Source organism: Cygnus atratus, chromosome 24 (assembly GCF_013377495.2).
Source record: "Cygnus atratus isolate AKBS03 ecotype Queensland, Australia chromosome 24, CAtr_DNAZoo_HiC_assembly, whole genome shotgun sequence".
Classification (NCBI taxonomy): Eukaryota; Metazoa; Chordata; class Aves; order Anseriformes; family Anatidae; genus Cygnus; species Cygnus atratus.
In genome coordinates, this window is record NC_066385.1 from 6,292,701 (window position 1) to 6,316,666 (window position 23,966).

The 23,966-nt window shown below is 71.3% G+C and overlaps 3 protein-coding genes across 5 annotated transcripts; 2 read left to right on the forward strand and 1 right to left on the reverse strand.

Annotated features, from left to right (window-relative positions):
* On the forward strand, nucleotides 1-2,063 carry PPIL1 (peptidylprolyl isomerase like 1). Its single transcript, XM_035569146.2, has 4 exons — nucleotides 1-133; nucleotides 653-807; nucleotides 1,655-1,723; nucleotides 1,817-2,063. The coding sequence occupies exons 1-4, from the start codon at nucleotides 78-80 to the stop codon at nucleotides 2,035-2,037; spliced, it is 501 nt and encodes a 166-aa protein (XP_035425039.1). The 5' UTR covers nucleotides 1-77; the 3' UTR covers nucleotides 2,038-2,063.
* A 2,689-nt stretch (nucleotides 2,064-4,752) lies between these two features.
* On the forward strand, nucleotides 4,753-13,787 carry CPNE5 (copine 5). Its single transcript, XM_050715342.1, has 21 exons — nucleotides 4,753-4,835; nucleotides 6,342-6,382; nucleotides 6,478-6,524; nucleotides 7,282-7,385; nucleotides 7,705-7,744; nucleotides 7,880-7,956; nucleotides 8,245-8,304; nucleotides 8,426-8,489; nucleotides 8,736-8,839; nucleotides 9,093-9,197; nucleotides 9,639-9,680; nucleotides 9,765-9,840; nucleotides 10,020-10,073; nucleotides 10,139-10,200; nucleotides 10,408-10,454; nucleotides 10,558-10,739; nucleotides 10,825-10,952; nucleotides 11,048-11,150; nucleotides 12,582-12,639; nucleotides 13,044-13,117; nucleotides 13,596-13,787. The coding sequence occupies exons 1-21, from the start codon at nucleotides 4,753-4,755 to the stop codon at nucleotides 13,785-13,787; spliced, it is 1,743 nt and encodes a 580-aa protein (XP_050571299.1).
* A 1,574-nt stretch (nucleotides 13,788-15,361) lies between these two features.
* SORT1 (sortilin 1) lies at nucleotides 15,362-21,364 on the reverse strand. 3 transcript variants are annotated; one of them, XM_035569148.2, is made up of 20 exons: nucleotides 21,286-21,364; nucleotides 20,154-20,213; nucleotides 19,960-20,033; nucleotides 19,738-19,840; nucleotides 19,450-19,614; nucleotides 19,303-19,376; nucleotides 19,140-19,189; nucleotides 18,889-19,019; nucleotides 18,619-18,763; nucleotides 18,119-18,274; nucleotides 17,889-17,995; nucleotides 17,456-17,558; nucleotides 17,217-17,385; nucleotides 16,844-17,034; nucleotides 16,566-16,755; nucleotides 16,331-16,447; nucleotides 16,127-16,235; nucleotides 15,903-16,009; nucleotides 15,570-15,693; nucleotides 15,362-15,488 (listed from the first exon to the last, which is right to left on the reverse strand). In XM_035569148.2, the coding sequence occupies exons 3-20, from the start codon at nucleotides 19,989-19,991 to the stop codon at nucleotides 15,474-15,476; spliced, it is 2,088 nt and encodes a 695-aa protein (XP_035425041.1). In that variant the 5' UTR covers nucleotides 19,992-20,033; nucleotides 20,154-20,213; nucleotides 21,286-21,364; the 3' UTR covers nucleotides 15,362-15,473. The 3 variants fall into 3 exon arrangements, with proteins under 3 accessions (XP_035425041.1, XP_035425040.1, XP_035425042.1); XM_035569147.2 differs by having other exon boundaries at nucleotides 18,889-19,016; nucleotides 21,286-21,340; XM_035569149.1 differs by having other exon boundaries at nucleotides 15,903-16,235; nucleotides 21,286-21,340.
* Between the last annotated feature and the right edge of the window lie 2,602 nt (nucleotides 21,365-23,966).

A 23,966-nucleotide genomic window follows, 5' to 3' on the forward strand; every position in this document is an offset into this window, starting at 1 on the left:
GGGGGCGGGTCCCCGGAAGCGCGCGCGCGGCGGCGCGAGGGGGTCGCTTCCGGCGGCGGCGGCCCCGCGGCGGCAGCATGGCGGCCGTGCCGCCCGACTCCTGGCAGCCGCCCACCGTCACCATGGAGACCACGTAAGGGGCGGGGCCGCCTGGAGCGGGCACCGCCGGCACCGGGACCCGTCCCCCCGGGACCCCCCCCCGGTACCGGGACCCCCCCGCGTTCCCCCCCCGGTACCGGGAGCCCCCGGGACCCCCCCAGCACCGGGATCCCCCCGGGACCCCCCCCGGTACCGGGACCCCTCTGCGCCCTACCCAGTACCGGCACCCCCCGCTCGCAACCCCCCCCCGGTTCCGGAGCCTCCCCCTGCCCCCCTCCCCGGTACCGGCCCCCCCCCCGGGTCCCTCCCCGCGGTCCCACGGTCCCTTTGCGTGCCCTCCCCGCCCCCCCCGGCACCGGGCCCTCCCCGGTGCCCCCCCCGCTACCGGCACCTCCGCCTCCACCCACCCCCGGTTCCGTCGTCGCCCCGCTCCCCCCCGGCACCGGGCCCTCCCCGGTGCCCCCCGTGCCGGCCGCGTTGTCCCCCCGGTGCCGGTGGCGGTGGCGGTGCCGGTGGCGGTGCCGGTGGCGGTGAGGGGTCCGTCCCGGCGCAGGATGGGGACCCTGGTGCTGGAGCTGTACTGGCGCCACGCGCCGCGCACCTGCAAGAACTTCGCCGAGCTGTGCCGCCGCGGGTACTACAACGGCACCCGCTTCCACCGCGTCATCAGGGACTTCATGGTGCAGGGCGGCGACCCCACCGGCACCGGTGAGCGCCGCCGGGACCCCCCCCCCCAGCCGCGGGGTGGGGACACCGGGAGCCCCCGAGGCCGTGCTGGGGACGCCAGGGCCCCCCAGCCCTGTTAGGGGGACCCCCAGCCGCGGGATGGGGACACCGGGACCCCCTCCAGCCCCCCAGTGGGACGCCAGAGACCCCCCCCAGGCTCATGGTGGGAACACTGGGGCCCCCCCAAGCCCGTGATGGGGACATGAGGGACTCCAAGCCCCATGATGAGGACACTGGGCCCCCCCCAGCCCCATGATGGGGACACCGGGAACCCTCAGCCCCGTGAGGGGACACTGCCCCTCCCCAGCCCCATGAGGGAACATTGGGCCCCCCCCAGCCCCACGATGGGGACACTGGGCCCCCCCCAGCCCTGTGATGGGGACACCGGGACCCCCCCATCTCCGTGCGGGGACACTACGCCCCCCCAGCCCCATGAAGGGGACACTCCCCCCCCCTCCCCAGCCCTGTGACAGGGTCACTGCCCCCCCAGTCCCCATGAGGGAACATTGGGCCCCTCCCAGCCCCACGATGGGGACACCGGGCCCCCCCCCAGCCCCATGAGGGGACACTGCCCCCCCCCAGCCCCATGAGGGAACATTGGGCCCCCCCCAGCCCCACGATGGGGACACCGGGCCCCCCCCAGCCCCATGATGGGGACACTGCCGCCCCCCAGCCCCATGAGGGAACATTGCCCCCCCCCCAGCCCCATGATGGGGACACCGGGAACCCCCAGCCCCATGAGGGGACACTGCCCCCCCCCAGCCCCACGATGGGGACACCGGGACCCCCGTGCCCCGGGGCGGGGGGGCTCTGACCACCGTGCCCGCAGGCCGCGGCGGGGCCTCCATCTACGGCAAGCAGTTTGAGGACGAGCTGCACCCCGAGCTGAAATTCACCGGTGAGAACCTCCCCCCCCTCCCCCCCCCCGCCCTTCGCCAAAAAAAAAAAAAAAAAAGACCCAAACGGGGGCTTTTCCGGGCCTGTCCCGCAGGCGCCGGCATCCTGGCCATGGCCAACGCGGGGCCGGACACCAACGGCAGCCAGTTCTTCCTGACGCTGGCGCCCGCGCAGTGGCTGGACGGGAAGCACACCATCTTCGGCCGCGTCTGCCAGGGCATCGGCGTCCTCAACCGCGTGGGCATGGTGGAGACGAGCGCCCAGGACCGGCCCCTGGACGACGTCAAGGTGCTGCGCGCCGTGCCCGCGGGCTGACGCGGGCAATAAAGGCGTGGAGCGGCCCCGGCGTGCGGCGGGGGTGTCACTGGGGGCACGGGGCTGGCACCGGGGGGACACTGATCTGGGGGGGTCCCCTACGGGACACGGGGCTGGCACCCGGGGGGACACCGGTGTAGGGGTGGGGGTCACCTACAGGACACGGGGCTGGCACCTGGGGGGACGCCCGTGGGGGACACTGATTTGGGGGGGTCACCCCTGGGGTGTGGAGGTGTCACCCGTGGGGGACTCTGATGTCATCTGGGGGGGGGGTCACCTACAGGACACGGAGCTGGCGCCCAGGGGGACACTGATGGGGGGGGTCGCCTACAGGGCAACCATGGGGGACACCAACTGGGGGGGGTCACCCATGGGGTGTGGAGGTGTCACCCGTGGGGGACTCTGATGTCATCTGGGCGGGGGTCACCTACAGGACACGGAGCTGGCGCCCAGGGGGACACTGATGGGGGGGGTCGCCTACAGGGCAACCATGGGGGACACCAACTGGGGGGGGTCACCCATGGGGTGTGGAGGTGTCACCCGTGGGGGACTCTGATGTCATCTGGGGGGGGGGTGTCACCCACAGGACACAGAGGTGTCACCCATGGGGGACTCTGATGTCATCTGGGGGGGGGGTCACCTACAGGACACGGAGCTGGCGCCCAGGGGGACACTGATGGGGGGGGTCGCCTACAGGGCAACCATGGGGGACACCAGCTGGGGGGGTCACCCATGGGGTGTGGAGGTGTCACCCGTGGGGGACTCTGATGTCATCTGGGGGGGGGGGTGTCACCCACAGGACACAGAGGTGTCACCCATGGGGGACTCTGATGTCATCTGGGGGGGGGTCGCCTACAGGACGTGGAGCTGGCACCCGGGGGACACTGATATGGGATGGGGGGGGTCACCTACAGGACGCCCATGGGGGACACTGATTGGGGGGGTCACCCACAGGACACGGAGGTGTCACCCGTGGGGGACACTGATGGGGGGGTCACCCACGGGGCATGGAGGTGCCACCTGTGGGTGCAGAGGTGTCACCCGTAAGGGGACACAGATATCACATGGGGACGTGGAGGCGCCACCTGAGGGCACAGAGGTGTCACCCGTGGGATGTGGAGTTGTCACCTCTGCAGACGTGGAGCTATCCCCCACGGACACAGGTGCCACCCATGTGCGTGGAGGTGTCACCCATGGGGACGCACCAGTGTCACCCGTGGGGCGTGGAGGCGTCACCCACGGGCACAGAGATGCCACCCGTGGGGACACGGAGATGTCAAACATGGACACGGAGATGTCACCCATAAGGACACGGCGATATCACGCGTGGGGACACAGAGATGTCACCCATGGGCCCAGTACAGCTGACCAGTGCGCCCAGTACAGCCCCACCATGGGGACTGGGGGGACACCCTGAGCACCGCAGGGCACTGGGGCACAGGGGAACTGGGCACGCTGGGAGGCACTGGGAGGCAGCAGGGCATGGGGGGACACTGGGGACACAGGGACACCGGGGGACATTGGGCCTGCAGGTGGTGGGGCTGGGGGGCGCTGGGAGCACTGGGCCACAAAGCGGGTGCAGCAGGGCAGCACTGGGAGCACTGGGCCATACTGGGGATGCAGGAGGGTGGGACTGGGAGATAGTGGGGACACAATGAGGCAGCACTGGGAGATACTGGGTGCATGGCAGTGTGGCACTGGGAGCACTGGGCTGTACTGGGGACACAGCAGGACCGATCCCTGGGAGCACTGGGAGATACTGGGGGCACGGCAGGATACCACTGGGAGCACTGGGCCATACTGGGGATGCGGGAGGGTGGGACTGGGAGCACTGAGAGCTACTGGGGGCACAGCAGAGTACCACTGCGAGCAGCGGAATACACTGGGGGCACAGTGGAGCAGCACTGGGAGATACTGGGGGCTCAGCAGAGCAGCACTGGGAGCACTGGGAGGCACCGGGTGCGTAGTGGGGCAGCACTGGGAGATACCGGGGGTGCAGCAGAGCAGCACTGGGAGCACTGGGCCATACTGGGGATGCAGCAGAGTGGCGCTGGGAGCACTGGGAGATGATTGCGCTGGGGCACAACAGGGCACCACTGGGAGCACTGGGCCGTACTGGGAGCACAGCGGGGTGGCACTGGGAGTTACTGGGGGCATATCAGAGCGGTTCTGGGAGCACTAGGAGACACTGGGGGCACAGTGGGGTGGCACTGGGAGATACTGGGGGTGCAGCAGAGCAGCACTGGGAGCACTGGGCCATACTGGGAGCATAGTGGGGCACCACTGGGAGACACTGGGGGCACAGTGGGGCGTTACGGGAAGATACTGGGGGCGCAGCAGAGTGGCACTGGCAGCACTCGACCAAACTGGGAGCATAGCGGGGCACCACTGGGAGCACTGGGAGGCACTGGGGGCACAGTGGGGTGGCACTGGGAGATACCGGGGGCGCAGCAGAGCGGCACTGGGAGCACTGGGCCATACTGGGAGCACAGCGGGGGGGCACCGGGAGCCCCGCGCGATGCCGGGGGCGGCGCGGGGGCCGTACCGGGGCCGTACCGGGGCCGTACCGGGGCGGTCTCGCAGGAGGCTCCGGGGGCAGCCCCGGGGGCGGCGGCGCTGCGGCAGCGCGCGGTACCGGGAGCCCCGAGCCGCACCGGGGCAGCCCCGGGAGCAGCGCGGCGGCGGCGGCGGCCCCGGGCGGGGCGGAGCCGGGGCATGGCGGGCCTGGGAGCGCTGGAACCGGGCACCGGCACCGGCACCGTCCCGGCCACCAAGGTGGAGCTCACGGTGTCCTGCAGGTGGGGGAGCGGCACCGGGCGCGGGGCAGCGGGGGCAGCGGGGGAGCGGGAGGCGGTTGGTGCCGCGCGGTGCTGGGAGGCGCTGGGAGGTACTGGGAGGCACTGGGGAGCGGGGGGGATCAGGGGGTGAACGGTACCGGGGGGACCTGGGGGCGGGGGGGGGCCCTGGGAGAGTCGGGGAGGATGCAGGAGGGGGGCACTGGGAGTACTGGGAGGCGCTGGGGAGCCGGGGGGAGCACGGGGTGTACGGTGCTGCAGGAACCCAGTGGTTGTGGGGGTACTGGGAGGCACTGGGGGGCACTGGGAGAGCAGATGGCGCTGGGAAGCGCAGGGCACAGTGGGAGGCATGGGGGGGTATTGGGGGGCACTGGGGGGCACTGGGAGAGCAGAGATGGCTGGGAAGCACGGGGCACTGGGGAGCACTGGGAAGCACTGGGGGGCACTGGGAGAGCAGATGGCGCTGGGAAGCACAGGGCACGGCGGGAGGCACTGGGAGGCACGGGGGTGTTATTGGGAGGCACGGGGGGGGGTTATTGGGAGTTATGGGGGGCACTGGGAGGCACTGGGGGCACTGGGAGGCAAAGGGGTGCAGGGCACTGGGTGAACTGGAGGGGCAGGGAGTGGGGGCTGTGGGGCTGTGCAGGAGGGGGGGGCCGTTCCACCCCATCCCCCTGAGCCTCCTCCTCTCCATCCTGCCCCCCTCTGGGGGGGGCTCCCCGCACAGGCCCCCCCCCGTGCCCCCCCCCCGTGCCCCCCCCCCGTGCCCGGTGCCTGTTGGGGCTCGCCGCCGCCTGTTACCCATCGCCTCGTGCCCCGGGACGCCCGGGCCCCCCCGCACTGGCACCACGCTCACTGCCCAGGGGGGGCCTCACCGCCCCCTCCCTGCCTCAGGTCCCCCCCCAGACCCCAGCCCTGAGCGAGGGCTGAGCCCCGCTGAGCTTTGGGACCCCCCCGGGACCCCCGCACCCCTTCAAGAGGGCTGGGGGCGCGGGGTCGTGGTGCTGGGGGGGGTTCCTGGTGCGGCGCTGGGTGCCCCCCCCCGGCCGTGCTGCCCGCGGCCGCTCCGACCTATTTTCCTCCCACTCCATCGGGGACTGGAGAAACTCCCCGAGCCGCTGCTCCCTGCCGCAGCCCGGGCGTGCGCACCCCGGCACGTGGGTGTGCCCCGACACACAGGGGTGCGCCCCGACACGGGGGGGGGTGCGCCCCGACACATGGCTGTGCGCCCTGACACGTGGCTGTGTGCACCCTGACGTGTGGGTGTGCGCACCCTGGCACGAGGGTGTGCACCCCAACACGCGGCCGTGTGCCCCCTGACATGCGGGCGTGCACCGACACATGGGTGTGCACCCCAAAACGTGGCTGTGCGCGCGCCCCAACGCACGGCCGTGCGCGCCCCGACATGTGGGTGTGCACCGACGCACGGCCGTGCACACCGACGCGCGGACACCCCCAGCGCGCCGTGCCCGTGCCTCAGTTCCCCACCGGCCCGGCCTCTCCCCGCAGGCAGCTCCTGGACAAGGACACCTTCTCCAAGTCCGACCCGCGTGAGTGGGGCCGGGAGCGGGGCCGGGGGTCCCGGGGGTCCCGGGGGGCTGGGGGGGGCCGGGGCCGCGCTGAGCGCTGCCGCCTCTGCCCCCAGTCTGCGTCCTCTACACCCAGGGCCTCGACACCAAGCAGTGGCGGGAGGTGAGCGTCCGGCCCTGCGCCGCTGCGCGGCCAATCAGCATGTCGGGGTGCTGCTGAACCAGCCAATCAGCATGTCGGGGTGCTGCCAAATCAACCAATCGGCATGTCGGGGTGCAGCCAAACCGGCCAATCAGCATGTCGGGGTGCTGCTGAACCAGCCAATCAGCATGTCGGGGTGCTGCCAAATCAACCAATCGGCATGTCGGGGTGGGTGTGCTGCTGAACCAACCAATCAGCATGTTGGGGTGCTGCCCAGCTGGCCAATCAGCATGTTGGGGTGCCAGCCAATCAGCATGTTGGGTTGCTGCCGAACCAACCAATTAGCATGTTGGGGTGCTGTCAAACTGGCCAATCAGCATATCGGGGTGCCAACCAATCAGCATGTCGGGGTGCAGCCAAACTGGTCACTCAGCATGTTGGGGCGCTGGGCAGGCAGCCAATCAGGATGTTGGGGCGCTGGGCGGGCAGCCAATCAGGATGTTGGGGTGCCGGGCAGGTGGCCAATCAGCATGCTGGGGCTCTGGGCAGGCGGCCAAGCAGCGCTGCCGGCCCCGGGGAGGGGGTGCTCCCGCAGCCCCCGCTCCCGCCCCGCCGCCGCGTGCCCTGTAATTAGCCGCTGGTTAATTGAGGGGCTCCGGGCCGTAATGAGCGGGCGGGCCGGGCGGCACAGTCCCGCGCTGCCGCACAAAGGGGCACCTGGCCCCCCCCCCCGGCCCCCCCGGCCCGCCTGGCCCCACGCCCGCGGCGCTGCCCCCAGTTCGGCCGCACCGAGGTCATCGACAACTCGCTGAACCCCGACTTCGTGCGCAAGTTCGTGCTCGACTACTTCTTCGAGGAGAAGCAGAACTTGCGCTTCGACCTGTGAGTGCCACGGCCCCACGGCCCCCCAGGCACCGGGCTGTGCTGCCACGGCTGAGCCAGGCGGGTGCTGGGGGCTGGTCCCGTCCGGTCCCATCCCCATTCCCCATCCCCATTCCCCATCCCCATCCCTGTCCCCATTCCCCAACCCCGTTCCCCATCCCCGTCCCCCATCCCCATTCCCCCTCCCCGTCCCCGTCCCCCATCCCCACGTGCCTCCTGTCCCACTCCCATCCCTCTCCCATCTCAATCCCCATCTGTGTCCAGGCCCCATCCCCATCCCCGTCCCCATCCCCGCTGCCACGCTCCGTCCATCCCACAGGTACGATGTGGACTCCAAAAGCCCCGACCTCTCCAAGCATGTGAGTACGGCACCAGCCCCGTGGGGCTGCGGGGTACGGGGACAGGGACGATGGGATGGGACGGGGATGGGACGGGGATGGGGATGGGGATGGGGACGGGGTTGGGGACGCCGTGCTGACCCCAAACTCCCGCAGGACTTCCTGGGCCAGGCCTTCTGCACCCTCGGTGAGATCGTGGGCTCGGCCGGCAGCCGCCTGGAGAAGCCGCTGACGTGAGCAGGGCTGGGAGGTGGGGGGGGGGCGGGGGGGGGGGGTCAGATCGGGCTGGGTGCCCGGCGTCCCGTGGGTGACAGTGACGGTGATGGCGCCCGGGTCCTTATCTTGTGCCCTGGCGGTGTCTGGGATGGAGAGCAGAGCCCGGTGCAGATAGCGTGGCTCCGGGCTGCTCCCCCACAGGATGAGTGTCCCCACCCCCCCCAGCCCTGCCTCAGTTTCCCCATGGGGTCTGGCTGGGGGCTGTTCCCCCCCCCCCCCCGTCACCCCGCTGCGTGTCCCCACAGGATGGGGACGGTCACCGCGCACCCCCGCGGCAAGAAGCCAGCTCCGGCCCTCTCCAACGGGTGAGCATTGGGGTGCCCCCCTGGCTCCCCAGGCACACGGGTCACTGCGCCCCCCCCCCCCCCCCCCCATAGCAGGGACACCCGTGTCACCGTGTGCCCCCCCTCACCGCCGGTCCCACAGGGGCATCCCCGGGAAGAAGTGCGGCACCATCATCCTCCTCGCCGAGGAGCTGGGCAACTGCAGGGTGAGCGGCGGCCACAGGGGTGTGTGTGGGGGGGGGGGGGGCAGTTTGGGGACCCCCCTCTCTTGTGCCACTTGGGTGAGTGGGGAGGCGGGGGGTGAGAGCCCCACGGCTGTGCCTGGGGCCTTCCTCCATGCTTCTATGGGGTGAAGATGGGGGCCGGAGCCCCCCCACACCCTGGCTGCTCCCGTCGGGACCCCAAGGCCTGCGGGGGGGGGGGTCCGTGGCGGTGACACCCCCTCGCCCCAGGACGTGGCCACGCTGCAGTTCTGCGCCAACAAGCTGGACAAGAAGGATTTCTTCGGCAAGTCCGACCCCTTCATGGTCTTCTACCGGAGCAACGAGGACGGGACGTGAGCAGCCCCGAAACGCGGCCATTGGGGGGGGGGGGGACACACATGACAGGACACAGCCCTGCTGCCACCCGGGGAGGGGTGGGGGGTCACGGCCCCGAGGCTGGCACAGGACCCCCCGTGCATCCCAGTGGGGTGGGGGTGGCGCTGGGGGGGGGGGGGGGTCTCCAAGAGCCACCCCTGGGTGGTGGGTGGGGGGTCAGCCACCTGGGGGGGTGACCACCCTGTCCCGTCCCCCCCCCCGTCCCCGCAGCTTCACCATCTGCCACAAGACGGAGGTGGTGAGGAACACGCTGAACCCGGTCTGGCCGGCCTTCGCCATCCCCGTGCGCGCCCTCTGCAACGGCGACTACGACCGGTGAGCCCCGGGGCCTCGGCACCACGGGGCCGCCCCGCGCCCGCTCCCCCTCCTCCCGCCTCAGGCTCCCGGTCTGAGCAATGGGTCTGCGCCCCGGCCCCCCCCCCCCCCCCCCCCCCCCGGCTCAGCCCCGGTGCCGGCTCCCGGTGAGCGGTGTCTCGGCGTCGCGCTGCCGCCGCCGGCTTGGCCCCGTGTCGGACGTTGCTGTGGCAACGGCGGATAAAAATATCCCACCGAAAACGGCCGAGGAGGAGGAGGAGGAGGAGGAGGAGGAAGGAGAAAAGGCCCACGGAGGCGTCAAAACAAACTCGCCGGGAGCGGGCGCTGGGGCTGTCCCTGCTGTCCCCGCTGCCACCCCCGGCGCGGGGCAGGGTGAGCGCGGGGCGCGTCTGCGGGTGCCAGCTGCGAACCCCCCCCCCCCCCCCCCCCCGTTCCTTGCAGGGCCATCAAGGTGGAGGTGTACGACTGGGACCGTGACGGCAGGTGAGCCGGGGGGGGGGGGTCCCTGGGGCCACCCGCCACGTCCCCGCGCCCCGGGTGACGGTGACTCCCCCCCCCACCCCGTAGCCACGACTTCATCGGCGAGTTCACCACCAGCTACCGGGAGCTGGCGCGGGGGCAGAGCCAGTTCAACGTCTACGAGGTGAGGAGGGGGACAGGGCGCGGGGGTGGGTGCTGTGGCACCGGGGTGCCCCCGCCGCACCCATGGGTGCTGCAGTCCCCGTGCTGCACCCCTGGGTGTCACGGCCCTGGGATGCCCCCCTGGTGCGGGGCCGGCCCCCCCAGCCCAGCAGCCCCCCCCCCCGGCCTCCCCTCTCGCAGGTGGTGAACCCGCGGAAGAAGATGAAGAAGAAGAAGTACCTGAACTCGGGGACGGTGAGGGCCGGGCGGGCGGGCGCGGGGCGCCGCCGCCGTCCTGCTCAGCCCGCTGTCCCTGGCAGGTGACGCTGCTGTCCTTCGCCGTGGAGTCCGACCACACCTTCCTGGACTACATCAGGGGCGGGTGAGCCTCGGCAGCCCCCCGTGAAATGGGCTCAGCGGGCAGCGGCGTCCCCAGAACCCGGTGGGGTGCCCAGAGCGGGTCCCGCGGGTCCCTCCTGAAACCTCGATGCTGAGAGAGCGTGCTCTGAATGGGGGGGGGCGGGGGGGGGGTGCACGGCCAGTCCTTGGGCCTCCCGCCAGCTCCTCAGAGCCGCTTTTCCCCTCCCAGGACCCAAATCAACTTCACGGTGGCCATCGACTTCACCGCGTCCAACGGTGAGCGGAGCCGCCGGCTGCTTCCCGGGGGCTCGTTACGGTGACACGTTTGGGTCGGGGGGCACAGGACCACGGGCTGATCCCCCCCCCCCCCCCGGTGCAGGCAACCCCTCGCAGTCCACCTCGCTGCACTACCTGAGCCCCTACCAGCTCAACGCCTACACCATGGCGCTCAAGGCCGTGGGCGAGATCATCCAGGACTACGACAGTGACAAGATGTTCCCGGCGCTCGGCTTCGGCGCCAAGATCCCGCCGGACGGGCGCGTGTCCCACGAGTTCCCGCTGGTGAGGCTGAGCCTCGGGGCGCTGCGGGGGGGGGGGGGGTGGCCAGCGGTGGCAGCGGCCCCGTCACCCGGCGCCGTGCCCGCAGAACGGCGATGCAGCCAACCCCTCGTGCAGCGGCATCGAGGGCATCCTGGAGGCCTATCACCGGAGCCTGCGCAGCGTCCAGCTCTACGGCCCCACCAACTTCGCCCCCGTGGTCAACCACGTGGCCCGGTAAGGACGGGGACGTCCCTGCCCCGAGTCCCCCCCGGTGGTGGGGGTTGTGTCCAGCCCCCCCCCCCGCCCCGTGCTCAGCAGCCGTCCCGCAGCTCGGCCGCGGCGGTGCCCGACGGCTCCCAGTACTTCGTGCTCCTCATCATCACCGACGGCGTCATCTCGGACATGGCGCAGACCAAGGAGGCCATCGTCAACGTGAGTCCTGCGCCGCGGGGCTGGGGGGGGTGCGGTGCCCGGCTGGGTGCCCGGGGTGCCCCAAAACGCTGGGGTGCAGGGTGCAACTGGGTGCATGGGGGTGCCCCAAAACATTAGGGTGCAGCGCGAGGCTGGGTGCACGGGCTTGCTGCAAGGTGCAATGACCTGCTGGGGACAGGGGGTGCCCCGAAGCACCAGGGTGCACTCCCCACCGAGGGACACCCCAGGGTATTGGGGTGCAATGATCGGCCGGGCACAGGGGGTGCCCTGTGCTGGGGTGCTCCAACCAGGCAGACGCTCGGGGGGGCCCAGGATGCTGGTGCACAAAAAGGGGCTGGGGGTGCAGGGTGCAGTAACCTAATAAATGAGCTTTTTCTGTCCTCTGCCCCCTCCTCCCACGCACCGGGCAGGAGGATTGGGTCCACGCTTCCCAGCAATTCGGCTGCTGGCCAGGGCAGGAGGGCGAGAAGCTTTCGTGCTTCTTGCTTGCTGCTTTTTAATATTTCGTGGCAGAGCCGCAGTGCGGGGGCGGCTGGGGGCAGCTCGGTGCCATCGCCCGCGCTGGGGCTTGCTGGGGGCCCTCGGCCCCTGCCCTCCGGCTGCCAGCGCCGCGCCAGCCGGGCTGGGGGATGTGGCACTGGCCCGGCAGCAGGCGCAGGGGGTGCGCAGGGCTCCGGCTGCCGTGGTTGTGCTGAGTTTGGGGCTGGAGGCTGGGGGTCCCGGGAGGATGAGGGGCTCCTGTCCCTGGTGCTTTGGTCGGTGGGGCCGGGGCTGGGATGTGCACGGGGCCCCGAGGCAGGATGCAGAGCGCAGGGGCGAGCGCTGGATGCGCTCTGTGCCTCCGAGGTGGGATGCTCAGCGCGGCGCCCCCGCGGGATGCGCGTCACAGCACCCGCAGGGGACGCACAGAACAGCACCCACGCGGGATGCACAGAACGGCACCCACACGGGCTGCACGTCACAGCAGCCGCGCGGGAGGCACAGAACGGCACCCGCACGGGACGCACATCGCGGCCCCGGGGCAGGCCGCACACCACGGCACCCACATCGCGGCACCGGGGCGGGGTGCATGGTGCCGGGCGCGGGACGCCTGTGGCGGCACCGAGCGCAGGTGTTGGCAGCGCCGGGCCCAGCGGGCGCGCAGACAAAGCGCCGCGAGCTTCCGCGCTCCCACGCCGAGCAGCAGCAGCGCTCGGTGCCGGTGGGGGGGGGGGGTGGGGGGGGACACACATGATGGGGAGCGATGTGGGGGCCCCGCGGGTGTCACGCGCCACTGCCTGCTGCCACCCACACGGTCACCGCGGGCAAACACCCGGCACCCTGGGGACCGCGCGGTGCTGCTGGTGACACGGGGGGGGGGGGGGGGGGGGGGCAGCAGCACGCAATAAATCCGGTGCCTTTCCCCCCCCGCACAAACTCCGTGCCCGGCAGGCTGCCAAGCTCCCGATGTCCATCATCATCGTGGGGGTCGGACAGGCCGAGTTCGATGGTAAGGCTGTGCTGCAGGGCCTGCGGGGGGGGGGGGGGGGGCGGGGGGGGACGGGGGGGGGCGGCTGCAGCTGCCTTTGGCCACCGGGGAAATCCGAGTTTAATTTTCTCCGGCTCAGCGTGGCGCACCACAGCCCGCAGCCGCTGATTATGAGCTGCGGCGCTCGTTATGGCTGGGTTCGCCTCCCTCGGGGGGGGGGGGGAGGTGGGGCGGGGGGGGGAGCATGCCAAAAAGCTGAATTAAAGCTCTCCGAGGAGATCCCGCTGACGAACCGGCCCTGCCTGTGTGTGGTGTCAGCGGGAGATTGCCCCGGTGCTGCTGGGGGGGGGGGGCCAGGGGCCGCTGGGGGGGCCCCGGTGCCGCTCACCCCCCCCCCCCCCCCCCCCCCCGCCTGTGCCCTGCAGCCATGGTGGAGCTGGACGGGGACGACATCCGCATCTCCTCCCGCGGGAAGGTGGCCGAGCGCGACATCGTGCAGGTAGCCCGGCACGGCATGGCGCAGCGTGACCCCCCCCCCCCCCCGGGTCCCCCACTGGCCCCTGCTGTCCTGGGGGCCACTGGCCTGTCCCAGTATTGGGGGGGGGGTGTGTGGGGTGTGATGGGGATGATGGATGCGTGGGGATGGGGGATGGGGGGGGGGCACAGTGGGACACGGGGGCGGCACTTGGGCTTGGGGGGGGGGCACAGCGGGATGCGGGGTGGGCTGGGATTTGGGGATGCGCTGGGGCATGAGGGCAAGGCAGAAGGACGGGGAGCTGGGGGGGTGCACGCTGGGACGCGGGGACGTGCCGGGGACACTTTGGGACAGCGCGGTGCCCCGGGACGTGGGGACACACGGGGGCCTGGGGGTGCTGGGGGAGGTAGGGCTGCACGGGGCTGTGGGGGTGCTCCAGGACCTGGGGGGGGGGTGTGGGGGTGTGCCATGGGGCCGTGCCTGATGCCCCCCCCCCCCCCAGTTTGTCCCCTTCCGCGACTACATCGACCGCACGGGGAACCAGGTGCTGAGCATGGCGCGCCTGGCCAAGGACGTGCTGGCCGAGATCCCCGACCAGTTCATCTCCTACATGAAGGCGCGCGGCATCAAGCCCCAGCCCGCGCCCCCCAGCCCCGACCCCCCCGGCCCCCCGCCGCCGCCCCCCCAGCCCTGACGGCTCCCGGCCCCGCTGTGTCCCCGAGGACCCCGCTCCGGCCCCGGTGACGGGTGGGGACGTGGCCGGAGCCCCCCCCCCCCCCCACCCCCCAAGTCCTCAGCCGAGGGATAAATCACTGCCAGGCACCCCCGGTCCCTCCCTGCCCCACAGAAACTGGATTTGGGGGGGGGGGATTGGCCACATCCTGTGCCCCCCCCCCCCCCCCCCCCCCCCCCCCCCCCAAGGACCCTGACCCATGAGAGCTGGGGGGGGGGGGGGAGAAGGGGGAGCCCCCCACTGCTCACGGGGAGCCTTTGGGGCACCCCCTGTGTCCCGTCAACCCCCCCCCATCCCCAGGGGCCACCCATGTCGTCCCCCCCCTGACCCCAGGTCACCCACCCTTTATCCTTGCAGTGAGGGCCGGGGGGGGTCCCTACATCTCCCCCCCCCCCCCCCCACAATCATTTTTCTACGTGCATGGACGTGTCGTGTGCCTGTGAGCTGGGTCGTGGTGCGTTGCCTTAAACTGCAATAAATTTCGGTCTTTTTAATCAGCTGACAGCAGCCCCCACCCCCGCCAGCAAGAGGTGCCCCCCCCCCCCCCCCCCGTGCCCCCCCCCAACACAGATCAGGTCACACACGGTCCGTTTTGGCTTTATTTCTAATAACCCAAATATTGCAAATATACAGAAAAATGCCAGTACAAAGTTATTACACATCCAGGTTTATTTACAGGGCTCTACACAGGCCTCGCCCCCCCCCCCCCAAACCAACCCCCCCACGGCCAGGGGCTGGGGGTGGGCGGGGGGCTATGGCTTCTCGGGGGGGGGGGCACACGCTGCCCCCGTCGTGGCGCTGCTGAAGCACATGCAAGCGGCGTGGCTGCGCCCCCCCACCCCACCCTGCACCCTGGCCGGGGGGGGGGCGGGGCACGGAGAGCCCCAGGACCCCCGGGGGGGCATTTCCAGTGTAAGGAGACTGTGACAGTGCTGGGACCAAAACCTGGCGGGGTAAAAGCTGGGGGGGGGGGGAGCAAGGACCGAGCCCCCCCTCGGCCCCTTGTTAAAAGAGCTTCAAGCCTGAATTCATTATTGCTGCGTTTCCCTCGGCCAAGGGCAGCCTGGGGGGGGGCCAGGCTGGGATGTGCCTCCCCCGGCAGCGGGGGCAGCCCGGGGGTATTGCTTTGGAGAAGGGGGGGGAAGCCCCTGGCCCCCACCTCCCTGCCGGTGTCCCCCCTGCACTGCTGCACGGCCCAGCCTGAGGGGCCCGACCCCGGCTGGGGGGGGCTGCTCGGGGGGGGGCTGCTCGGGGGGGGGGCTGCTCGGGGGGGGGGGCACACCCCCAGGTGGTGCTGGCTGTAAGGGGGGCTGGGAGGGGCCTGGGAGGGGCCTGGGGGGGGGCCTGCTCCCCGCTGGGGAACGGCTCGCAGGTGGAGGACCCCCGGGTGGGGGGGGGGCCTTGAAGAAACTCGTGGAAAAAGGAAAAAGGGGGAAAAAAAAAGAACAAAAAAGCGCCAAGAAACCAAAACCACAAAAGCAAAACAAAAATAAAAAACAAAACAAAACAAAAAAGACTCCCCACCAGCCAGAAAGAAACCTTAAAGCAGCATTAACTCAGCCCCCCCGCGTGCCCCCCAGCAGCGAAGCCCCCCCGGGCCCTGCCTGCCGTGGGGGGGGCAGCTCGGCGCCGTCCCCGTCCCCGCCGCTACTCCAGCAGGTCCTGGGGGGAGAAGGGCAGCGTCAGCCACGGACACCCCCATGGGAGGGGGGGGCCTTGGGGGGGGGGGGAGGGGGCACTCACCTCATCCGAGTCGTCGTGGTACCCCCCCTTGCGGGGGGGCGAGCTGGGGTCCGTGCCCTCCGTCCCCTCGGCGCCGCTGGCCTCGGCGTGCTGCCGCAGCACGGAGTAGCGATGGACCAGGAACCTGGGGGGGGGGTGGGATCACAGCACGGGGGGGCTGAGGGCAGCGCGTGGCCCCCCCCCCAGGGACAGGGACACCCCCCTCCTGCTACGGGGTGGGGGGCAGCAGCAGCAAGAAGCGCCCCGGAGCACGAAGGGGACCCCCCACACACACCCCCCGGTAGGTGGGGACCCTGTCCCCGGGGGCGCCCCGCGGGCCGGGGGGGGGCTCACCTGCCCCCGCAGACATATTTCTTGACGAGCAGCACCCCGGCCACGGCGGTGACGAGCAGCACGGCCACCACGGCCAGGACGATGGGCACGGAGCTGGGGGACGCCGCCTGCAGGGGCAAGGACGGGGCTAGGGGGGGGGCGGCAGCGCCTCCCCAAAGCAGGGGGGGGGGCACCAGGCCGGTGGCACCCATGGGTGGCGGTGGCCACGTCCGTGTGTCACCTACCAGCTGGCTGGGGCTCAGCAGGGTGCTGGTGCACTTCTTCTTCATGTCCGTCTCCTCCCGGCTGGGGCTCTCCCCCCCTGCGCACTTGTCCCCGGGGATCTTGCGGTACCTGGGGGGGGGGCGGCGCAGGATGAGCTCCGGGGACCCCCCCCGTGCCCCCCGGCTGCTCCGGGGCCGGGGCGGGGGAACGGGCCGGGGCCGTACCCGCTGGTCCGCAGCAGCTCGCGGCGGCCGTAGAGGCAGAACTCCAGGTCGTGGCCCTTCAGCTCCGGCTGCTCCACGCACACCGACTGGTTCTCGGGGCGGTAATACCCGAAATCGCTGCGGGCGGGGGGGGGAGCGTGGCTCAGCGCCCCCCCCCCGGGACCCCCGGCACCGGGCGGGCGGCACCGGGACACGGAGGGGCAGGGAGGGGGCGCGACGCGGGGCCGGGGGCTACCAGAGGAAATCCTGCAGGGTGCAGGGGCAGACGGACGGCTGCGTGGTCACGGCGTAGTCGCGGCCGTTCTGGCACACCGAGGACTTGCGCAGGCGCCGGTACTGCTCCTTGTAGCCCAGTATGCAGCCGTCACTGGGGTCGCTGGGATCGCTGGAGTGCGCCAGCCAGATGGTGTAGTCCTTGTCCTCGCCTGCCGGACACAGGGCTCAGCACCCGCGGGTGGCACCGCCGCCACCCCCCCAGGGCCCGGGGGTGTCCCCGTCCCCCCCGGCACTCACAGCTCCGGCTCAGCAGCTGGCTGAAGTCGATGGTGTAGGAGACCCACTTGCGGGACAAGAAGTTCCCCCGAAAGCCCCAGATGCTGACGTTCATGGAGCGGGCGCCGGGCTCGGACGCCAGCCCGGTGAAGAAAATGGGGTCCTTGGAGAAGGTGTACTTGTACCAGCACTGCCCCTCGTCCGTGGAGAACCTGGCACGCAGGGGACGCTTGGGGACCGGAGCCACCGCGGGGCGACCCGCAGCCACCTCGCGCCGCCGGGACCCGCGGCGGTGCCCAAACGTGGGCCACCGCCCGCCCTGGAGGCGCCTCCCCGGCACCCCCCGCTGCCACACGGGGACCCCCCCAGCCCCCGGCGCCCCCGCAGCACGCACTCGATGACGTTGACGGGCTGGCTGGTGTGCTCGATGGCCACGATGAGGCCACCCGAGTCGAGGATGGCGTAGTGGTGGGGCCCCTCCAGCATCCGCGCCCACGTGTAGCCCCCGTCGTCCGAGATGTAGACGTCGGGGCTCATCACCGAGATGGCCCCCCCCACGCTCCCTGCCAAACCGGGGCAACGTGAGCGGGGCGCGGGGACCCTCGCCCGCCCGTCCCCGTCCCCGCGCGGTACCGTGGGCGATGATGATGCCGACGGCGTTGGGCTCGGACAGCGGCACCATGGGCACGTTCAGCTTCTGGGAGATGCTGTAGGACGCGTGGATGTGGAGGCTGCACTGCAAGCGCAAGCACCGAGCCCGTCCAGGAGCCGCCGGGACGGGTCCTTCGCCTCGGGCGGCAGCGGGACCCCCGGCCTGCTGGGGGACGCCCAGCACCCCCACGGTGCAGCCCCAGCCCCCAGGCAGGGGCTGCAGGATCGGTCCCTGCCCTCCCGCATCCTCGTGCCCCCAAGCCCCCCCGGCACCACGCGCGGCCGCCAGCCCTGCCCAGGGCAGAGCCCCCGCTCGCAGCAGGGGTTTATGGCCGAAGCCCCCCCAGGGGAGGGACACGGAGCCCGGGCACCGCGTGGGCACCAGCCCCTAGCTGGGGACAAGGGACAGAGCCACCTCCTCCTTGTTCCTCGCTGTGGAGTCGCAGGTGGTGTTTTTCGGCTTCCTCAGCGGCACCCACTCCCCGCCGCGGTCAAAAGTGATCACGGACTGGATGGAGTTGTCTGGTGGGGGCAGGGGGAGATGGCAGGGCTGGGGGGACACCGAGCGCGGCCCCACGGAGCCACCGCCAGCCCCCAGGCCCCCAGTGCCCCCACCCCAGGGGGGCGTCACCGCCGCGTCCTCACCTTCGGAGAGGACGCTGGTGATGTAGATGCCCCGCAGCGAGGTGACGTTGGTGAAGTCGGTCTCCCCGCCGGTGGTGGTGTAGAGGTGCCGCTCCAGGGACTTGGAGTACACCACGCCCCGGTCGTCGGAGGTGTAGATGGTGCCGTAGCCCGTGTCTGGAGAGGGAATGGGGCAGAGGTAACGGGGGCTCCCCGGGCACCGACCCGGCTCCGCGCAGGAAGGGGAACCGAGGGCGAGGAGAAGCTCCCGTGCCCCAGAGCGTGGCCACACTCCCCGCACACCGCAAAGAGGAACAAGGTTCCTTGCACCCGCTGCCTGCTAATTAGCAACGTCTTAATGAGAAATTCCTTCCTCAAAGGCACAGCCCTGCCCAGGCCGGCCAGCGGAGCTGGAGAGCCCCACACTTCGGAGCGGAGCCGGCTTTTAGTTCACGTTGCTGCTGCTGGGATGTCCCCAGCCACCCGCAGATCGTCCCAGCTCCGTCCCCGTCCCCGCTCACCGCCCGGCTCGTCCACGTGCATGAAGACCAGGTCCTCGTTGGCGGCCAGGATGGAGTAGAACTGCTCGTGGCCGACCGAGGGCAGCTGCGCCATGCTCCAGGTCTCACCCTGGTCCAGCGAGACGTGAATGCGCCTCGTGGTGCCCTGCGGAGCCAAAGCACCCTCAGCCCTGCTCCCCTCGCGTGGCAGCAGGGACAGAGGGGGCGCGGAGGAGCTGCTGGTGGCGACGGGCCACTGGTGCCCTGGGATGCAGGGGGGGGGACAGCCACCTTCTCTGTCATGACGGAGGCGAAAAGGAAGCGGCCGCCCAGCCCGAAGGAGTAGATCTTGGTGCCGATGACCTTGAAGGTTTTGCCGAAGTCGGAGGTTTTCTTCAGCTCCAGTAACCCAAGATCAGCTTCTTAAGAAGAAGGGACGGGGGGTTAACGCTGCTGGAGCCCAGCGGCCCCCCAGGGGCTCCGTCACCCATCCCCGCAGCTGCCCCCGCGTCCCCGCAGCGCCCCAAGCAGGCAGTACTCACTGCAGGAGTTGTTCAGGTAGGTGGTGAAGAAGATGGTGTTGTCCGCGCCCCTGGGAAGAGACGGGGATGAGAGCGCGGGCGGGACGCGGCGCACGGGGGGTGCCGCAGCACACGGCGGTGCCGCGGCGCTTCCCGGCGCGGGGGGTGCCGAGCGGCCGCTCACCACTTGGCCAGGCAGACGGCTTTGTGGATCTGCTCCCACTTCTCCCCGAAGTCCCTGGAGACCCAGAGGCCGTTCTGCAAGAGACGCCCGAAGCTCACCACCAGCCCCGGCGCCTGGCAGCAGCCCCGCGCGGGCTCCGGCCCTTACGTCGGTGCTGAGGGCCAGCAGGCAGTCGGAGCTCTGCGGGTGGTAGGCGATCTGCACCAGCGGGTGGAAGGGCAGCTCCGTCTGCACGAAGTTCTTGGCGAAGTCAGACGAGCGGAAGATGCGGCCGCCGCGGCTGCCGCCGGACACGTCGCCCGTCAGGATGACCTGGGGGGCACAAGGGGGGCTCAGCCCCAGGCCCGGGGACGCTCACCAGAAACGCCGCCGAGAGCCTCCGAGGCCAGGGCACGGGGCTGCCGGGGGGCCCGGCTCGCCGCCCCCTCCGCTCACCTTCCCCGAATTGTCAGGTCCGATGGCCATGCCGAACTCGGTGCGGATGAAGGTGTTGTTGATGAGGTGGGTGATGTCCTTGAAGGTCTTCCCGTAGTCCTCGCTGCAAGGGGGAGCGCGGCCGCGCCGTGAGCACCGCCGGGGGCCCTCGGGCAGGGGGGTCACCGTGCCACCATGTGCGGCAACCCCAAAATATCTGGGGGAGGGGTTGGGGGGGCTCACCTGCGGTAGAGCTTGGACTGGCCGAAGCTCATGATCACCAGGGGCACCTGGAACGTGGTCAGGACGAGGATGACCTGGCAGGGAGCAGCGGGCAGGGCTCAGCGCCGGCACCCCCGGCAGCCCCCAACCTGGGACACGGGGCCCGGCACCCCCAGGCCCCCCGGGCGGCCCCCGGGGCTCTCGGCCCATCTTACCCCCGTGCTGTCGCCCACCCAGGACAGGGACACGGAGCCGCTGAGGTCGTCGAAGACGCACTGAGGGAGGAGAAGGGAGAAGCGTCCCTCAGCCGGCGCGGGGACCGAGGCCGCCTGCCTCGAGGCCACGTCACGGGGCTGGGGACAGGGGCACGCGGCCGCCTCGGTGCCACTCGGCTGTCCCCAGCCCCAGCGGTGGGTCGGGCTGGGGACGCGGGGAGCGGGTGGCTTTGGGGACGCGGGGCGCGGGCTGTGCCAGCGGCGCAGGGAAGCCCTGCCCAGGAAGGGGAGGAAATGAGGCCACCACCGCCGCTGTCCCCATTGCCCAAGCCGCGCCCGCGCCAGCCTGTGCCACCCTGTCCCCTCCCCGCGAGGCGGGGGGGTAAAAAGCGGGGGGGAAAGGGGGAAGAAATGGAAACGGGGCGCCGGGCGGCACGCAGCGCCGGCTGGGGGGAGGCGGGTGGCTGAGCGGGGACCCCTGCCCGTGCCCGCGGCCGGGGGACGTGGCGGGGGCGGTTCGGCCGCGGCGCCTCGGCAGCGCGCTGGGGACACCGGGGACACGCGGCACCGCCTGCGCCCCACGTCCCAGCGCAGCCGGGTGCCAATTAGCGGCAATTAGCGACCGGCCCGGCCGGCGGAACGGGCGCACCCTGCAGCGGGCGGTGGCGGGGACCCGGGGGTGACCGAGGTTGGTGGCACCGCCGGACCCTGCGCCGCGGGGACAGGGCGCTCTGTCCGTCCGCCCGCCTGTCCTGACCGGGCAGGACGGGGCCGCTGCCACCCCCCAGCCCCCAGCCCCCAGTCCGTCTGTCCCATCGCGTCTGCTCCCCTGCCCGCCCCGGTGTACGGGGGTGTCCGTCCGTCCGTCCCTGCCCGCGCTGGGGGTGCCCCTGTGCCGGTACGGCGCCTGTCCGTCCGTCCGTCCGTCCGTCCGTCCTAGCGCCACTGACTACCGGCCTGCGCCGGAGAGGCCGGGCGGGGAGGCGCTGCCCGTCCGTCCGTCCGCCTGTCCGCCCGCTGCCAAGGCGGGGGGGGTGAAGCCGACTGTCCCCGGCCCGTCCGCCCCCCAGCCGCCGGGACACCCGTCCCTCCGTCCCTCCGCCCGTCCGCCCGCCCCGCCCGCCGCGCTCACCGGGTGCGTGTTGTTGCCCAGGGCGGCCGGGACGCCCCGCAGGCCGCCGCAGGCCTCGCCGCCCGCCGCCGCCGCCTGCCCGCCGCCGGGGCCCGCCCGCAGCCCCGCGGCCGCCGCCGCCGCCGCCAGCGCCAGCGCCAGCCCCAGCGCCGCCCCGCGCGGGCCCATGGCGACTCCGGCCGCCGCCGCCGCCCCGCGCCCGCACCCGCCGCGCCCCGCCCCCGCGCCCGCCCCGCACGCCCCCATTGGCCGCCGCCGCGCCGCGCCCCGCCCCCGCGCCGCGCCCCCCCGAGGCGATTGGCCGACGCGGCCGTCGCTCTCCGCCGCGGCCCGCCCCTCCGCCGGACGGCGCTCGCGCGCCTCGCGATTCGCCGCCCCCCGCGTCAGTCAGCGCCCGCCTCCTCCCGCCACTGGCCAACGGCCGTAGCACGATGGGCGCGAGCCCGCCCCCTTCCCTCCTGACCCCGGGCTCTAATCCACCTAGCGACAGCGCTCTGATTGGCGGCGCCGGGGGGGCGGCGGAGCGATTTTCTGATTGGCCGAGGCGGCAGGTAGCGGGGGGGGAGGGGGGGGCTCCGGCGGGTTTGGGGCGGAACCGCGGGGTTTGGGGCAAAAGGGCCGGGGTTGGGGCACGGCTTCTGGTTTGGGGGCATAACGCCGGGTTTTGGGGGCATACCCCTCGGCTTTGGGGCATAAACCCAGGTTTTGGGGCGTAACCCCGTGGCTTGGGGCATAAACCCGAGTTTTGGGGCATAACCCTGGGTTTGGAGCCATAGTCCCAGCTGCTGGGGCAAAGCCCGAGCTTCTGAGACACAGCCCCAGGTTTTGGGACGTAACTGCCGCGTTTGGGGCACAAGGGCCGGGACTGGGGCAAAACCCCAGGTTTTGGGAAACAAACCCCAGCTTTGGGGAAATAAACCCCAGGTTTGGGGAAATAAACCCCAGGTTTGGGGAAATAAAACCCAAGTGTTGCGAAACAACCCCAGGTTTGGGGAAACAACCCCAGGTTCTGAGGCATGACCCCACGGCATGACGTCACGCCCAGCTTATGACATCACGCCTGCTGCGTGACATCACGCCCACAGTGTGACATTACACCCAGCTCGTGACATCACGCCCGCTTTGTGACATCACGCCCACAGTGTGACATTACACCCAGCTCGTGACATCACGCCCGCTTTGTGACATCACACCCGATTTATGACGTCACACCCGGCTTACGACATCACACCTGACCCATGACATCACACCTGACCCATGACATCACACCCGCCATATGACGTCACACCTGCCCCCGTGGCATCACCCCGCAGGAGCCCCCCCGTGCCCGGCTCCATCGGCGCGGCCGCGGCGGGGCCCAGGAGCTGCCCGGCCCGGTGCTTGCTTTGCCCTTTGCCATTCGCAGAACTGGAACCCGCGTTTTCCTGCCGCGTCATCCTTCTGTTGTATCCTTCTGTTGTTTTTTTTTTTCCGCCCTGAAAAAAGGCTTTTCCAGAGCTCGCTGGGGGAAAGCTGTGAGGAGAGCCCCGGGGGTGCCCGGCTGGGACGCGGCTGCAGCCCCTCGCCCGTCTCAGCGGGGCCCAGAGCCCGGATTGCCACGGAGCAGCCCCCGCGGAGCCAGCAGCCGTGTGACGAGGGCAGGGCACGAAGGACCACGCCGGGAAGAATCAGCTTTTTGTGTTTTCTGGGACACAAACAGGCCTGGGAGGAGCGCCGCGGGGCAGCGGGGCCGAGCTCACGCGAGGGGCTGCGGGGCGCTCGTTTCTTCCACCCCCGTGGGCCGATACCAGCCCCGCTTTCGCTCACGGGGCGGTTTTATGAGCACGGCCCATGGGGCGGTGGCTGGACGAGGGACGTTCCCCCGCCACTGCCCGGGCTCGTTTTGGGGATGGGGGCAGCACCGGGGGACTGGGGCAGCAGCTCGGGGGCTCGGTGGGCAGAGCCAGAGCCAGGCGCAGCTGCAGGAAGCGTCCCTGCGGGGCGAAGTCCACAGCTCCCCGCATCTGTTCCTCCGCCTGCGGGGCTGGGCCGATCCCACCGATCCCGGTGGCTGCCGTGCCACAAGGAGGGGGCTCAGCTCCTCCGAGCGCTGGCGTTATCCCAGCACCGGTCTTCCAGAGCTTCCCTTCCTGCGTCTGCTTGGCAGGAGCAAAAGAGGAACAAAACGGACAGGCCCGGCCTTTTCCCCTCCGCAGAAGGCCGAGGCTGGCAGCTGGGACATCGGCGGCAGCAGGTTGCTGCGCGGGGCTTTGCCGGGCTGCAGGGACACGCAGAGCGTCCCCGCCGCTGAGCTGAGCAGAAAGCCAGTGCTTTCAGCCCAACGGAGCGCTGGAAGCGGCCCCGTGCCAGGGCGCTCCCCCCCCAGCGGCAGCTGTTTCCCCCGCAGCAGACAAGGCCGTTTTGTTCGGGGTGAGGCTGTGACCTCGTGGAGCAGGACGGAGCGAGCGGCCCCACGGCCCCGCAGGCCCGGGCTGCCCTCCCGAGGTACCAGGCGCAGGGCAGAGCCCGAGGCTGCGCAGCCCTGCGCTAAGCCCCGCTTCCTGCCGCGCCTGCACCAGCCTCAGGGTCTGAGACGTTGTTTCGAGGACCAGGACGGAGATGGCTGCAGGAGGTAACCAGAAACAAAAGCAATAAGCCCCGTTAAGGAGATGAGCAGAAGTCTGCTCCCCAAAGGAAGCGGT

Coding starts and splice junctions, on each gene's coding strand:
- PPIL1 (XM_035569146.2), top strand. CDS start 78: ATGGCGGCCGTGCCGCCCGACTCCTGGCAGCCGCCCACCGTCACCATG. Junction 134..652: donor ACCGTCACCATGGAGACCAC/GTAAGGGGCGGG, acceptor GTCCCGGCGCAG/GATGGGGACCCTGGTGCTGG. Junction 808..1,654: donor CGGCGACCCCACCGGCACCG/GTGAGCGCCGCC, acceptor CCGTGCCCGCAG/GCCGCGGCGGGGCCTCCATC.
- SORT1 (XM_035569149.1), bottom strand. CDS start 19,991: ATGAGCTTCGGCCAGTCCAAGCTCTACCGCAG. Junction 19,377..19,449: donor TGCTGGCCCTCAGCACCGAC/GTAAGGGCCGGA, acceptor CGTCTCTTGCAG/AACGGCCTCTGGGTCTCCAG. Junction 17,035..17,216: donor CAGCCCGTCAACGTCATCGA/GTGCGTGCTGCG, acceptor CCTGCGTGCCAG/GTTCTCCACGGACGAGGGGC.
- CPNE5 (XM_050715342.1), top strand. CDS start 4,753: ATGGCGGGCCTGGGAGCGCTGGAACCGGGCACCGGCACCGGCACCGTC. Junction 9,681..9,764: donor GACTGGGACCGTGACGGCAG/GTGAGCCGGGGG, acceptor CCCACCCCGTAG/CCACGACTTCATCGGCGAGT. Junction 10,455..10,557: donor CGACTTCACCGCGTCCAACG/GTGAGCGGAGCC, acceptor CCCCCGGTGCAG/GCAACCCCTCGCAGTCCACC.